Source organism: Saccopteryx leptura, chromosome 5 (genome assembly GCF_036850995.1).
Source record: "Saccopteryx leptura isolate mSacLep1 chromosome 5, mSacLep1_pri_phased_curated, whole genome shotgun sequence".
In the NCBI taxonomy this organism is placed as follows: domain Eukaryota; kingdom Metazoa; phylum Chordata; class Mammalia; order Chiroptera; family Emballonuridae; genus Saccopteryx; species Saccopteryx leptura.
The window spans coordinates 89,152,485-89,169,111 of NC_089507.1; the positions used below are offsets into that span (position 1 = coordinate 89,152,485).

Here is a 16,627-nt window from a genome sequence, read left to right on the forward strand (position 1 = left end):
CTCTTTCTGTCACCAGTTTTTGACTTCATTTACCCTTTACTACCACAATGTAACATATAGATGTTAGAATTGTACACAGGAAACCTATATAATAATCTTATTTGCTAATATTACCCCAATAAATTTAATAATAAAATAAAGGTGATATTTTTTACCTTCATATTCTTAATTTTTCAAGTTGCTTAGAACATAGCCAGGGGAGAGAAAAGTCATTTTATTGTTTCATGTACTCCTCCTATCTGAAAGCTGATATCCTTCCTGAATTCTCAATCATCAAAAAGCTTTGAACTGTATGTAGTAAATAAAACCCCCAAACACAACAAATTCCATCATAAGCTTTCAGAATCTCTAATCAAGCAAGACTTTGTTTTTCTCTAGTGAAAGGAACTGAAGTTACTTAATTGCAATTTCAGAAAGTATTTTAAAAAATGCTTAGGCTATTAGGCTATCATTTGGATCTAAGTTTACTATTGAACCTGATCCCACACACTGAGCAAAAAAGCTTAAACCCTTTTACTGGAAAAGGTGGACAGACTCTTCTATGTAAGACTATATGTGGATCTTCAAAGTTCATTAGATATGTGACCAACTCCTGAAGAAATAAATTTTTAGACAACCTATTATATAACTCTTCATTATGCACATATGACATTTCTGAGTTCACTTACCTCTGCTGAGTGCTTTGCCAAATTGCCCACGATGACAATGACCTTCCCTTTGAAGGTTTGGAGCATAGCTGTGTAAGGGCCCTGGGTAAGCTCCCCTTCTGTGGTGAATGCAGAGCTGAATGGAATGTTGATGCTGCCTGAAATGTGACCCCGAATATAACTGAGAAGGAAAGTTTAAGGAAAACATCTATTTGTGTGTAGACCTGAGTGTGAGAGAGAGGTAACTGATTCCCAAAAGATAGCACCGTTAAAATTAAACACAGAGACCACACTTGAAAATTCCCTGAGCAGACAAAACTGGTTTAGTCATACAAGTAAAGCTTAATTTATATTTTCCAAGACTAGTGAGGTTAATTTGGCCTGGTCACTTTTGCTTTTGTCTCTGAAAAATCAAAAGTGAAACTTAAACTGTTCCCCAAAATTCACATGAGGTAACCACTAACCAATTTCCTTTCATTTAAGAAATATCTAATACTGTGACCAATAAACAGCCACTGCAACCACACTGTATACGCTGCTTTTTGACTAAATGCCTCTGAATCTTATTTGATGTTTTGGTCTGACTGTTCTTCGTTTGCAAACTGTCTTTTTGCTGTATGCATAATAATCTCTTACTAATTACTACTTTGGTCATTTATTGGTTTTGTTTCTGAACTTCTGATAATTCTAGATATCTTCCATGCTCACATGCATAATTTATTTAAATAAAATAAGGCACCGCTAAGGAAAGAAAAATATAATGGTGAGTGACGTCACGGAAATGGCGCCGTGAGCAGCGCATCCGACAGATCTCCCCAAAATTTCAACAAATTCATCAACTAGAGACAGAAAAATCTATCCTTGGAGCATCCAAGAGTTCCACACACACTGAAGGCGAAAGGGCTGCTTTCACTTGGAACTGAGAGTTGGGAGGGAGCTGAGGGTGTGGAGGAAGCTAACTGCGGCACAGAAGTTTGTTCAAGCCGAGGAGGGAGTGTGCCTGTGTGCTATCAACAAGACCACCCTCAGATGCCATTAAGAAAAAGGAAATTGAATATCATGGATACAAAAGATAGAGAAGTAACACAGATAGATGTGGAAAAATCTATGGAGAAAAAATTTAATATATTGGAAACCTTGGAGCTAAATGACAGAGAATTTAAAATAGAAATCCTAAAAATACTCAGAGATATACAAGAAAACACAGAAAGGCAATTTAGGGAGCTCAGAAAACAACTCAACAAACACAAAGAATATATTACCAAGGAAATTGAAACTATAAAAACAAATCAAACAAATGAAAAACTCAATTCACGAGCTAAAGGACGAGGTAACAAGCTTAGCTAATAGAACAGGCCAGATAGAAGGTAGGATTAGTGAAATAGAAGACAAGCAATCTGAAGCACAACAGAGAGAAGAAGAAAGAGACTCAAAAATAAAAAAAAAAGAGAAAGCCCTACAGGAATTGTTTGACTCCATCAAAAAGAATAACATAAGAATAATAGGTATATCAGAGGGAGAAGAGAGAGAAAATAGAATGGAGAATATACTCAAACAAATAATAGACGAGAACTTCCAAATTCTGTGGAAAGAACTAAAGCCTCAAATTCAAGAAGCAAACAGAACACTGAGTTTTCTTAACCCCAACAAACCTACTCCAAGGCACATCATAATGAAGATGGCACAAACCAACGACAAAGAAAAAATTCTCAAGGCAGCCAGGGAAAAGAAGAATACAACATATAAAGGAAGGCCTATTAGATTATCATCAGATTTCTCAGCAGAAACTCTACAAGCTAGAAGAGAGTGGACCCCAATATTTAAAGCCCTGAAAAAGAGGAACTTTTAGCCAAGAATACTAAACCCATCAAAGCTATCCTTCAAGTATGAAGGAGAAATAAAAACATTCACAAATACTGAAAAGATGAGGGAATTTATCATCAGAAAGCCCCCACTGCAGGAAATACTAAAGGGGGTTTTCCAACCAGATTCAAAGAACAAAAAAAACAAAACCACAAGTAAAAGCTCCACCAAGAACACAATAAAACCAAATTTAAACTGTGACAACAAAAGAAAAAAAAAGGGGAGAGGACGGAGATTAACAGTAGCAAAGGACGATGAAGTGCAGAAACACTCATAAGATAGGGTACTACAATGAATATGGTAGGTACCCTTTTCAATACTTAATGGTAACCACACTTGAAAAAATCACCACAGAAGCACATGACTTTAAAAAGGTAGCAACAGAAGAAAGAAGTATGGAATACAAACAAACAAAAACAAATGATAGAAAAACAGAAGAGAAGAACCAAACAAGATACAAAACTAACAGAATGCAATTTATAAAATGGCAATAGGGAACCACAAGTGTCAATAATCACACTAAATGTAAATGGATTAAACTTACCAATAAAAAGACACAGAGTAGCAGAATAGATTAAAAAAGAAAATCCAACTATATGCTGCCTACAAGAAACACATCTAAGCAACAAGGATAAAAAGAAATTCAAAGTGAAAGGCTAGAAAACAATACTCCAAGCAAATAACATCCAAAAAAAGCAGGTGTAGCAATACTCATATCTAATAATGCTGACTACAAGACAACAAAAGTACTCAGAGACAAAAAAAATGGTCATTTCATAATGATTAAGGGGACACTGAATCAAGAAGACATAACAATCCTTAATATATATGCACCAAACCAAGGAGCACCAAAACATATAAGACAGCTACTTATTGACCTAAAAACAAAAACTGACAAAATACAATCATACTTGGAGACCTCAATACACTGCTGACGGCTCTAGATCGGTCATCCAAACAGAGAATCAATAAAGACATATTGGCCTTAAACAAAACACCTGGATATGATCGACATCTACAGGACACTTCATCCCAAAGCGACAGAGTATACATTTTTCTCTAGTGTACATAGAACATTCTCAAGAATTGATCATATGTTGGGCCACAAAGATAACATCAGCAAATTCAGAAAAACTGAAATTGTACCAAGCATATTTTCTGATCATAAAGCCTTGAAACTAGAATTCAACTGCAAAATAGAGGGAAAGAAGCCCACAAAAATGTGGAAACTAAACAAAATACTTTTAAAAAATGAATGGGTCAAAGAAGAAATAAGCGCAGAGATCAAAAGATATATACAGACAAATGAAAATGACAATACGACATATCAGAATCTATGGGATGCAGCAAAAGCAGTAATAAGAGGAAAGTTCATATCACTTCAGGCCTATATGAACAATCAAGAGAGAGCCCAAGTGAACCACTTAACTTCACACCTTAAGGAACTGGAAAAAGAAGAACAAAGACAACCCAAAACCAGCCGAAAAAAGGAGATAATAAAAATCAGAGCAGAAATAAATGAAATAGAGAACAGAAAAACTATAGAAAAAATTAATAAAACAAGGTGCTGGTTCTTTGAAAAGATCAACAAAATTGACAAACCCTTGGCAAGACTCACCAAGGAAAAAAGAGAAAGGACTCATATAAAGAAAATCCAAAATGAAAGAGGAGAAATCACCACAGACATCATAGATATACAAAGAATTATTGTAGAATACTATGAAAAACTATATGCCACCAAATTCAACAATCTAGAAGAAATGGATAAATTCCTAGAACAATACAACCTTCCTAGACTGAGTCATGATGAAGCAGAAAGCCTAAACAGACCGATTAGCAGGGAGAAAATAGAAAAAACTATTAAAAACCTCCCCCAAAATAAAAGTCCAGGCCCAGTCGGATATACTAGTGAATTCTATCAAACATTCAAAGTAGACTTGGTTCCTATTCTACTGAAAGTCTTCCAAAAAATTGAAGAAGAAGCAATACTTCAAAACGCATTTTATGAGGCCAACATAACACTCATACTGAAACCTGGCAAGGATGGCACAAAAAAAGGAAACTACAGACTAATATCTCTAATGAATACAGATGCTAAAATACTAAACAAAATACTGGGAAATCGAATACAACAACATATTAAAAAAATAATACATCATAATTAAGTGGGATTCATCCCAGAATCTCAAGGATGGTTCAACATACGTAAAACGGTAAACGTAATACACCATATCAACAAAACAAAGAACAAAAATCACACGATCTTATAAATAGATGCAGAAAAGGCATTTGATAAAATACAACACAACTTTATGTTTAAGACACTCAACAAAATGGGTATAGAAGGAAAATATCTCAACATGATAAAGGTCATATATGATAAACCATCAGCCAACATCATATTAAATGGCATAAAACTGAGGACTTTCCACCTTAAATCAGGAACAAGACAGGTTTGTCCACTCTCTCCACTCTTATTTAATGTGGTGCTAGAAGTTCTGGCCAGAGCAATCAGACAAGAGAAAGAAATAAAAGGCATCCATATCGGAAAAGAAGAAGTAAAGGTATCACTTTTTGCAGATGATATGATCCTATACATTGAAAACCCGAAGGACTCCACAAAAAGATTACTAGAAACAATAAACCAATACAGTAAGGTCGCAGGATACAAAATTAACATACAAAAGTCCATAGCCTTTCTATATGCCAACAATAAAATATTAGAAAACGAACTAAAAAAAATAATCCTCTTCACGATTGCAACAAAAAAATAAAATACCTAGGAATAAACATAACAAAGAATGTAAAGGACTTATATAACGAAAAATACAAAGCATTGTTAAGAAAAATAAAAAAAGATGCAATGAGATGGAAATATATTCCTTGTTCTTGGATAGGAAGAATAAATATAATCAAAATGGCCATATTACCCAAAGCAATTTATAAATTTAATGCAATTCCCATCAAAATTCCTATGACATTTTTTAAAGAAATGGAACAAAAAATCATCAGATTTATATGGAACTATAAAAAACCCCGAATAGCCAAAGCAATCCTAAGAAAAAAGAATGAAGCTGGGGTCATTACAATACCTGACTTCAAACTATATCATAGGGCCACGACAATCAAAACAGCATGGTATTGGCAGAAAAATAGACACTCAGACCAATGAAACAGAATAGAAAGCCCAGAAATAAAAGCACATATATATAGTCATAATTTCTGATAAAGGGGCCAACTACACACAATGGAGAAAAGAAAGCCTCTTCAACAAATGGTGCTGGGAAAACTGGAAAGCCACATGCAAAAGAATGAAACTTGACTACAGCTTGTCCCCGTGTACGAAAATTAATTCAAAATGGATCAAAGACCTAAATATAAGACCTGAAACAATAAAGTACATAGAAGAAGACATAGGTACTAAACTCATGGACCTAGGTTTTAAAGAACATTTTATGAATTTGACTCCAAAGGCAAGAGAAGTGAAGGCAAAGATAAAAGAATGGGACTACATCAGACTAAAAAGTTTTTGCTCAGCAAGAGAAACTGACAACAAAATAAAGAGACAGCCAACTAAATGGGAAATGTTATTTTCAAACAACAGCTCAGATAAGGGCCTAATATCCAAAATTTACAAGAACTCATAAAACTCAACAACAAACAAACAATCCAATAAAAAAATGGGAAGAGGACATGAACAGACACTTCTCCCAGGAAGAAATACAAATGGCCAACAGATATATGAAAAGATGCTCATCTTCATTAGTTGTTAGAGAAATGCAAATCAAAACTACAATGAGATACCACCTCTCACCTGTTAGATTAGCTATTATCAACAAGACAGGTAATAGCAAGTGTTGGAGAGGCTGTGGAGAAAAAGGAACTCTCATTCACTGTAGGTGGGACTGTAAAGTAGTACAACCATTATGGAAGAAAGTATGGTGGTTCCTCAAAAAACTGAAAATAGAACTACCTTATGACCCAGCAATCCCTCTACTGGGTATATACCCCCAAAACTCAGAAACATTGATACGTAAAGACACATGTAGCCCCATGTTCACTGCAGTGTTGTTCACAGTGGCCAAGACATGGAAACAACCAAAAAGCCCTTCAATAGAAGACTGGATAAAGAAGATGTGGCACATATACACTATGGAATACTACTCAGCCATAAGAAATGATGACATCGGATCATTTACAACAAAATGGTGGGAACTTGATAACATTATACGGAGATAAGTAAATCAGAAAAAACCAAGAACTACATGATTCCATACATTGGTGGGACATAAAAACGAGACTAAGAGATATGGTTAAGAGTGTAGTGGTGCCTGACCTGTGGTAGCGCAGTGGATAAAGCGTTAATCTGTAAATGCTGAGGTTGCCGGTTCGAAACCCTGGGCTTGCCTGGTCAGGGCACATGTGGGAGTTGATGCTTCCTGCTCCTCCCCCCTGTCTCTCTCTCTCTCTCTCTCTCTCTCACTCTCTCCTCTCTAAAAATGAATAAATAAAAAAATTTAAAAAAATTACCAGGGAGGGGGGAGGTAGGATGTGGGAGGAAAGGAGGGAGAGAGGAATGGGGAGGGGGAGGGGCACAAAGAAAACTAGATAGAGGGTGACGGAGGACAATCTGACTCTGAGCGATGGGTATGCAACATAATTGTATGACAAAATAACCTGGACATGCTTTCTTTGAATATATGTATCCTGATTTATTAATGTCACCCCATTAACATTAATAAAAATTTATTTAAAAAAATATAATGGTAAAGAGACAGGAAGATGATTGGCCAGAGATGTAAATAATTTCCTAATTAACTGAAGCATTTTGAAAGTGATCAAGATGCAGCAAATCAATGGCAATTGCATGGGCTGTACAATATCATGCTTTAAGTTCATGACTACTACTGTGATGACTTTAAACCTCTGAAGGTAATATAGCCAAGCAGGTATTCCTAGATATAATTTGATACTGCAAAAGCCTATCTACTTTGGGCAAGCCATTGCTAAATAGGACTTCATTTAGAATTATTAGAGGTCATCAGCACTGGTTAGAAGCATTTCTGTTGTTGGTTCATTTTTCAAATAAACTTAGCTAATTTCCACACTTTTCAATGTTATGAACTCTAAAGAGACTGGTGGTTTCATTGACTATAACTTTTAATTTTGGAATGAAAAGTATATATTAGCTTAAAATATTTAGAAATATTTTAAGATCTTAAAAATATATGACCCCTCCCAAGTAATTAAAAAGTAGAATTTTGAAGTATAATTAAAAAGATGATTATTGCCTTGGCCAGAAAGCTCAATTGGTTAAAGCATCATCCTGATAGGCAAGGGTTGCCAGTTCTACCCCGTCAGGGCACATATAGAAACAGATCAATGTTTCTCTCTCTCTCTCCTCCGCCCCTTTCTCTCTCTTTAAAATTCAATTAATAAAATAAAAATATGATTATTCACTTAAAGTCTGTAAAAGAAGACATTCCTAAATATTATTCTTCAAATAAGCAAAATAACAACTTGATATTGGTCTAAGGGAGATATAGATGATGCTTTGATAGGATATACCCATTTGGGGAGGACAAAGAAGGCTTTCACCGAAAAAAGAAAGTGATGACTGAGTTAAAATTTGAAGAATTAATCAAAGTTAATTAGGTAAAGGGTAGAATAGAGACAGGAGAAATTTGAGGCTCCTGTCCTCAAGAATGATGGTACAGATCGACTATATACCTTACATTTACAATTTTTTAGTCAGCTGCTTCTTCCTCATTTTTGCTTTAAGGAAAAACAGTTGGCATTAACAAAAGACTGTAAAAAACTTCTGAAAATGAAAAGAGAGATAGAATAAACATTAGCATCTCAGTGTACATTATTTAGTGAGAGTCTTCTAGAATGGACACAGAGTTTATGATCCTAGGCAGATGATCCTTGGATTGCATCAGCACTTGTTTCTCAAACATTTACAACTGTTCAATATCCTCAACTATATTTTTCATGACCAGTAATGACTTTGTTCTCAGCATATAATTACTCTGACAGTACTTGTATTTTCAGTAAGAACATACCTTAAAATGAAAATTTTTTATATCACAAAGAACCTAACAGTTCAAATATGTTCAGCAAATGTATATATAGCTGCCAGTCTAAATCAGTTGACAGAGTTTCTACTTATCAGACAGCCCTTATCAATTGTGAACATTTTTTTTAGTGTTTTCACAGTAGCAAAAGCAATAAAACCTATCTTGGTCGAATACTATAGCAGACACGTTTGGGTTGCCTGCCCACCCCCGACTTCTTGTTGAAAGGCCTCAACTACTGACCCTGATGAAAGGGTAAGACTACACTGTCAAGTTTGTATCAGATGATCCTGCCACTATGACTGGCAGCAGCAGAGTAGGGAGGGGAGGGTGAAGGGAAGTCTGATGCAGGCTGAGTCAAGCAGGTTCTCTCCTTTGAAAATCAGAAGTAAAGATAAAATCAATGCCCAGACTATATTAAGATTTACAAGCTAAAGTCACATTTGAATGTCTTCGATATACAATTTCTTCAGTCACATATTAGAAAATTAGTGACTAATGGAATAAAAGTAGTTACAAAATCATAAAAACACTTATTTATTATAGAAGTTAGCTGGTCCGGTGCTTGAACAGAGCTGTTTATTACCCTGACAATACTCTGTGATCTATGCTAGCAAACATTTTTCACTGGTAACTGGTGACCTTACCCTGTTTCCCTCCCAAAACCACACCACTCAGCCCAACATTCCACTTGGCAGATATTACTAAAAGCATTTAAGTTGTGTTTATAAAAAAGATAGATGTTCACATTAAACAAAATCGGGTAGCTCACTGTACAAATAGATGAGAAAAAGTACTGAAAATTTTTTTGTGACAAGCTGAATTATTAGAACAGTATTAACAAGTAAGGATGATGCTGTATATTATTTTCTAGGTTTCTGAAATACGAAGACTTTTCTGTATTCCTAAGTCAGTCTCCATAACAGTACTGTCAGTAGACACAGCATACTTTAATCAAGCAGATAGAGTAAATACGAGTTTTAGGAATAACATAGTTATGCTGTATAGGTAAATGTTCATATTCTATAAAACTTCTTTACAAAGAGATTTAAAAATTCCTTTAAAATATTTCCTGGTTCAAAATTAACCATAGAAACAATCTCATGTTTTTCTAAATCCCAAAAGAACACAGCCTTTTGGTTGCACACCACAGTTAGTGACATTACAGCTCTATGTATCATACAAAGCATGCCAGGAAATGCTTTGCATAACCACAAGGGAATATGGAATTAAACCCACCATTTCCTCATATATAATTAAATAGCATTAACTGATATAAAAATTGTTAGATATTATCACTTTTCCTTGCTAAATCTAGCTACTTTCTTTAAATGGCATCACCATCTCTTAAATCAGTCTAAAACTTTGACATCTCATCAGTGGCAACATCCAACATCTACTGAACTAATAATCCCATCCTCCTTTGCTCTATTCCATCATGATGTGCCTGTATCAGACACTTATTACTTTGTTTAGACTATTGCAGCAGCTCTGTTTTCCTCCACTCTCATCTTTTCCCTTGGAATCTATGTTATTGAATTAAAAATTTTTTAAAAAAGTTCTGATCATCATATCCTTGTTGAACAACCTTCCATGGTGGCCTATAAGACAAAGACCAAATTTCTCAGTGGAGCCCTCATGAATAGGACCTAACAACTTCAATTCCAACCAAACTAAATCACATACTGTTTCTAGGATATGTTCTACCTAGCTCCTATAGTGTTCTCTGCTTAAATTCCTTACTTTTTTGTACTTTTGAGTGTTCAAATATTATTCATCCTTTAAGTGTTTCCTCCATAAAATTTTCTCATCCTACAGTATTTGTACACCTCTTACAACAGCATTTTAATTTTGTATAAAACTTTCTAGTAATGTACATGACTTCCATCAAGACTTAAAAAAGAATTTATAAGGCCTGTTTTTATCTCATCCATGAAACTTACAATGCTGAATACAGTGCCTCGAATACGTCACTGCTACCTATCAATACTTGAAGTGTCATGATACAGAATTCTCTTTTGTCAGTATACCATATAAGAAGAGGGAAAGCAGCAACAAAAATCACTTCTCTACATGTTCTCCAGAATTAGTGCTGACTCAAAGGGCCCAATAAAATTGGTTCATTTTATGGCACATCTAGATTCCCCACTCTGTGCTACGAACATGAAGGGATGTTTATGTACATCCCACCTCTGAGTGATTCCATCCTCTGGTCTTGTCCACATAGGACCTCCTCTCTCACCCTTCCTCCACAGTGTACTGATCTTGTGTAACTTACCTGATTATAATTCTTTAATACTTTCTTACAGCTTTTGAAATAAAATTCAAACTTCTTATGCAACATTCTCCATGAAGCTGCTTTTGCCTACTCTAGTCTCATTTCCAAGCCTCATATATTCCAGCCAGTACATCCAGAGTACTTGGAATTCACTGAATGTGTCCTCCTCACTCTCTGTGGGCCCAGACAGTATATGTATTCAGTTTTGAAGTGTCTTCTCTCTCTTCATTGCTGGGGAAAATTCTATTTGTCTTTTAAGACCCATTTCAGCCACCATGTGGCTTACGTGCCATTCTCATATTCCCATAGCCTTCTGGGTAAGCCTCAGACACAGATCATTTCACACTGTATTATAATTCTCTATGTGTCTGTCTTAGCCATAAGACTGTGAGCTCCTGGTGGGCAGGGACTCTGCTTTAATTGTTTCTCCATTGCCTGGGAATGCAGATGCTCAAGTAGGATTAACTTGCTGATTAAATAAGACTGTATGGCACTCAGAACCTGGGTCACCAAGCAAACGGGAGCTCTTCAACAGTAAATCAGCCTCTCACAATTAGCTATTAATCCAGACAGAGGACACATTCCTCCTCAGCGGCTACCATATATTCCCACATTAGACCACATCTATTCAGAATACAACAAGGTAGAATTTTTTTTGTTATTATTATTCATTTAGAGAGAAGAGAGAGAGACAGAGAGAGAGAGGAGAGAGAGATAGAGAAGGGGGGAGGAGCTGGAAGCATCAACTCCCATATGTGCCTTGACCAGGCAAGCCCAGGGTTTCGAACCAGCGACCTCAGCATTTCCAGGTCGATGCTTTATCCACTGCGCCACCACAGGTCAGGCCGAAATTTTAACTCTGGTAGTTTGAACCTAGACCCAAATGGGATGAAAAAAGAATCTTACTAAACCTCCTTATCAGTGGTGGGATTCAGCCTGGTTCGGCAGAACCGATACCTAATATTTTGTTGAGTGAAAAACACTCAGATTTAAACACTTGTTTAGGTCTTCATTTTCTCATGAAGGCTCTCATGTCACATAAACTTATATTAAATCCATCTGTATGCTCTGTTCTTATTTACAGGGGTCCCAGCCAAAAAATGAGGCAAGTATAGGAAAAACATGTTCTTCCCTTACATACAGAGGAAGGGCAAGTGGGTAGCGACTGTCCTTCAAGTCCGTCAGTAGACAGTAATTACTTTGTTTAAGGATAAAACTGCCTTCATCCTTTTCATAAATAGTCATTTCAATTATTTTAATAGGGAAAAAAGATTAGGTAAAACTTAATTTTAGATAATTTAATCTCTGAAAGCACAAATTAGAAAAGCAAAATTTTCACCTATATGAAAATTTAAGAATTCTGTGTTAGACAATATTTTTCTGTTTAAAATCTATAAAAACAAAATAGATCTTTTCTTCTCCACCTGGTGAAGGAAAAAGTGTTAGAGAATTTCTTCATTTTCCCCCTACTGTATAGAACTACATTTTGTTGGCAAGGGGCATATAAAATTATTTTTAATATGTGCTAGTATTAAATATCTGTTCGATACTTAAATAGGTAAAGCCACATACACCCCAGAGTTTCATAGGAAAGATTTACCTTGGTCAGAATTAAGAGTTACTCTACAAAAATGATTCCTTTAAAAAATATTATGAGGATTTCAAAGGGCTTTAATTTGTTAAGTTTTAAAACGCCAGCAGCTTGGTGATAGTTTTGGGAAAAATTTAATAAAATTTTTGAATGTATTAAGTATTATAACTTGTCATTATAGTAGAACCCCCCCCCCCCCACACACACACAATTCTAACACGCTTCCACCCTCACAGTATTCCAACTTAGCTTTCCAAAACTTAAAATGGTTCAGTTTTCTTTGAATCTGTGGCTATGTCTGTATAAAGACAACTATTGGTAGAATTGCCCAGTTGGGATTTGGGCACTGAAAGTAACAGCTGTTTGTAAGATATGAAGGAATGCGTACAGCATTTGATCACATAGTTTTGAATCTGAATGCATGTCTCATTCAGTCATCATTTATATTAATTCCTTTGTCTCAATCTTGTTTGCTGATAACAGTCCTGTGCAGAGACCAAATAGTCACTTGCATAAAACTGAGGAGCACGAGTTTGGATCTACCAACTGCCAGTTATATGATGTTGGACAAGTTGCTTAGCTTCAGTAAAATAGTGATATTAATAGTATCTACATCTTAGGGCTAGCACCATGCTTGGCACACAGTGAGGGCTTAATGATAGTGATTATTAGAAGCCAATTCAGGTGAGATATAATATTGTGCCATATACATATGCATTTTCAACAGGACAGTAAAGAGTCTTAAGCTAACAGATTAAATCCCTAATTGTGGATGTGCAGGACTTAGTGATTATAAGTATCAAGGTATCAACCACATGTTAGTGACTGTAAAACCACACTGCAGAGATTTCTGACCATACCATGTTTTCTCTAGGCTTCAATGACTTTATTGCCTCTGACTTCATCTATTTCTTCACTGGTTTCCTTGCTGGTTTAAAGTAGTCAAGAATATTCATACACCAGGGTCTTTGCTATGGCTCTTCTTTCTGCCTAGAATGTCCCTCCCCATATCATTTATAGTTTGCTTCTTTATATCATTCAGCTCGCCGAAACATCACCTTTCTCAGAGGCTTTCTGAGCACTTTATAAAACTATCACTCTCTATCCTTTGCCTTGCTTTATTTTTATGTACAGTACTTATTGCTACTGAAGATCATATGATTGATATATTTATTTCTCCAATTAAAATGTATTTTCCATGACTGAAAGGGATTTGTCATTTTGTTCACCAAAAAATCCTCAAAATCTAGGACACTAACTACAGGCTAGCACATATTAAGACAGCCAGTAAATATTTGTTGAATGAATTAATGTTATATTATTAGATGAATGTTTCTAGCTCTAAATTCTGATTCTCCTGACTTCTTGTAAGTACTGCCTTATATCTGAGCTTAAAGGGAGAAAGGCCTTAGAAGTTACTGGATCACTTTTAGAATGCAAAAGAGCTTACATACTGCCAGCTGTTTCATGTTATATCTTTTAAGAGTACAGTAAGAGAGTGTGGGGCACTGCATCTGCCATCCTGCTCTTTTTCTTATATAAATATTTCCTGGGCACTTTCTAAGTGCCAATCTGGTGCCAGGGCTACAAAGATTAAAAGGACACAAGCCCTATCCCTACCTTGCTTCTCTTAAAGGAAGATACTTTTTGCTGATGTGTTGCTGTACCACTCATTTGGCACTTGATACAGATTGTCTTCACTGTTCATTTATTTTCCAGATAAAAATTTTAATATTTCATGTTCTCCATACTAAAGGAAATCTAGTAAATAAGAACTATATATCTTTCTCTTAAGAAATAATCCATGACACTATATATAGAGAGTTATATTTATTGGTTGCTATTATTGATGATGACATCTAAGAAAATTAAATATCACATTCTAAAAAATTAATTTGAAGCACTAAATTTATGAATCTCTTCATACTATGCACAACTTTCCCCCTGCCTTTAATTCCTTGAGAACGGGTTTAAGATTAATGGAGTAAGAAAGAAATGTTACTTATTTCCTTATAATGTAATCAAATGGTATGCAATGTAAGAGATTATGAAATGTCAATGAGTTTTCCAGTCTTGGAAGGCCATAGGTAGTTTAGATACCTCCGTCAAAGGGGAGCTTAGAACCCACAGCTCTCCAGTCTTCACTGTGTTCTAGATACCAGAAGAGACGGAATGATAACTAATGGCTCTTGGAAAAGAGTTTAAGCCTGTGGATTCCTTTAAAGTACTATGATTGATACGCAAATATAAACATTTGGTATTCAACTGTGGACAGAAGTAAATACAGTGTATGCCGTAAAATAAGAGAATACTAAAGAAAAAGTTAGGAATGTTGTGAAGATAATAGCCTAACTTTAAGAAAACCTTGGTTTTTAAAGCAGTCTTTCAAAAGGGGATTTAAAATTTTTCACAAAGTTGGGTCCTTTGGGAGGGTCACAAAAAAAGGTAAGTCACTTTCCTCTCTTTATTCCCTTGGAACCCCCACTCCCACCGCAAAACTGATTCCCTCCATTCATTTGCAACTGTAGAAGGTAAAACAGCCAAGCCAGGTCTCTGTCTAGGTACAGCTCTGAGTTCAGTATTGTGGGATGAAAAAAAGGCACTCCTTCATTAGATGACTCATCCACACTCATCAGAGTGATGAGAACAATGTTCAGGCTCGTGGTTCTGCTTTCTGCTGCTCAGTGTATATACATCTTTCAGAAAATATGGAGAATATCAATTAAAAAAATTAGGCTATGAGGTTTGGAAAACCTTGAATCGAATGTTATTTTCATATTGTGGGTATTTTTAAATTTCAAATTGTTAATTATATGAAAGAAAATATCACAAGAGTGGTGTGTTCCTGAATTCTTTTAATTATTTTAGTAATAGTCTTTAAAATTAAAATAAGGTAGTCTACTATAATGCTATGCTTTCTGATGGTTTTATTAGAGACTATGACTGCAGGTTCAACCAAAAGAAACAGAAGCTAAAAAGTTCAAAAAATTCAGAGCATTTTAAGCCCTTGAAGTAACAGATGATAAGAACTTCTAGACCAGGGGGCCCTGACCTGTCAACTATAATTTAATGCTTCTTTTGGGAGTCACTCCACACATCGACTCTAGTAGAATTTCTAGTAGAAGTTCTAGTATCCCTGAAGCCCTAACAACCAGGGATATGGACATTTTATTTTTTTAAGTGAGAGGAGGGGAGATAGTGAGGCAGACTCCCACATGTGCCCAACCAGGATCTACCCAGAAACCCCATCTATGGCCAATGTTCTAGTACTGAGCTATTTTTTTAACACCTGAGGCTGATATACTTCAACAGAGCTATCATCAGTATCTGGGGCCACGCTTGAACCAATTGAGTCACTGGCTGTGGGAGGGGAAGAGAGAAGGGGGAGAAGGAGTGAGGGAGAAGCAGATGGTCGCTTCTCCTGTGTGCCCTGACAGGGAACTGAACCTGGACATCCATACACCAGGCCTATGCTCTATCCACTAAGCCACTGGCCGGGGCCAATACGAACATTTATATTCTCTCCAAATTCAGGGGTCTTATGGCTTAGAGAAAACAGAAAGTAGTAAATTTTCACAAAAAAAGGGGAATATATCATTTGAATTAGTGGGCTCTCAAATTATATTTACAGTAATCAAAGATTATATAAATTGCTTCAGAGTTCTGTAAGTGTATGGTTTGAATTTCGTATCCAAAACTGTGATTTAAAATATGCACATGAAAATACATGTCAATTTTAGCATATAAGAAAAACCACCAGCCTGCTAATCCTCATTTACAAACAATGCTCATTTATAATAAATGCTATAAATGCTAACTTATAATGAAATTTAATTATAAAAAGTCTTCATTTATATTTTATATAGTGAGTTTCAAAGAAAAACTTTATTTTCAAAGAGAGTTGCTCTGTTCAAAAACAAGTTTGAGCCTGACCAGGCAGTGGCGCAGTGGATAGAGCGTCGGACTGGGATGCGGAGGACCTAGGTTTGAGATCCCGAGGTCGCCAGCTTGAGCGCGGGTTCATCTGGTTTGAACAAAAAGCTCACCAGCTTGGACCCAATGTCTCTGGCTTGAGCAAGGGGTTACTCAGTCTGCTGTAGCTCCCCGCTCAAGGCACATATGGGAAATCAATCAATAAACAACTAAGGTGTCGCAAGGAAAAACTGATGAT

General features: G+C 35.8%; 1 protein-coding gene across 2 annotated transcripts in view; it reads right to left on the reverse strand.

The window, feature by feature from the left end:
• Positions 1-16,627, reverse strand: part of TBCK (TBC1 domain containing kinase) — a 227,695-nt gene that overhangs the window by 22,926 nt on the left and 188,142 nt on the right. The window contains exon 25 of one of the 2 annotated variants that reach the window (XM_066385885.1): positions 669-828. The exons of the other annotated variant lie outside the window; for it this stretch is intronic. Within the exon in view, the coding sequence (XP_066241982.1) occupies positions 669-828 (160 nt within the window). The remainder of the gene's footprint in view (positions 1-668; positions 829-16,627) is intronic. 2 annotated transcript variants of the gene reach the window in all.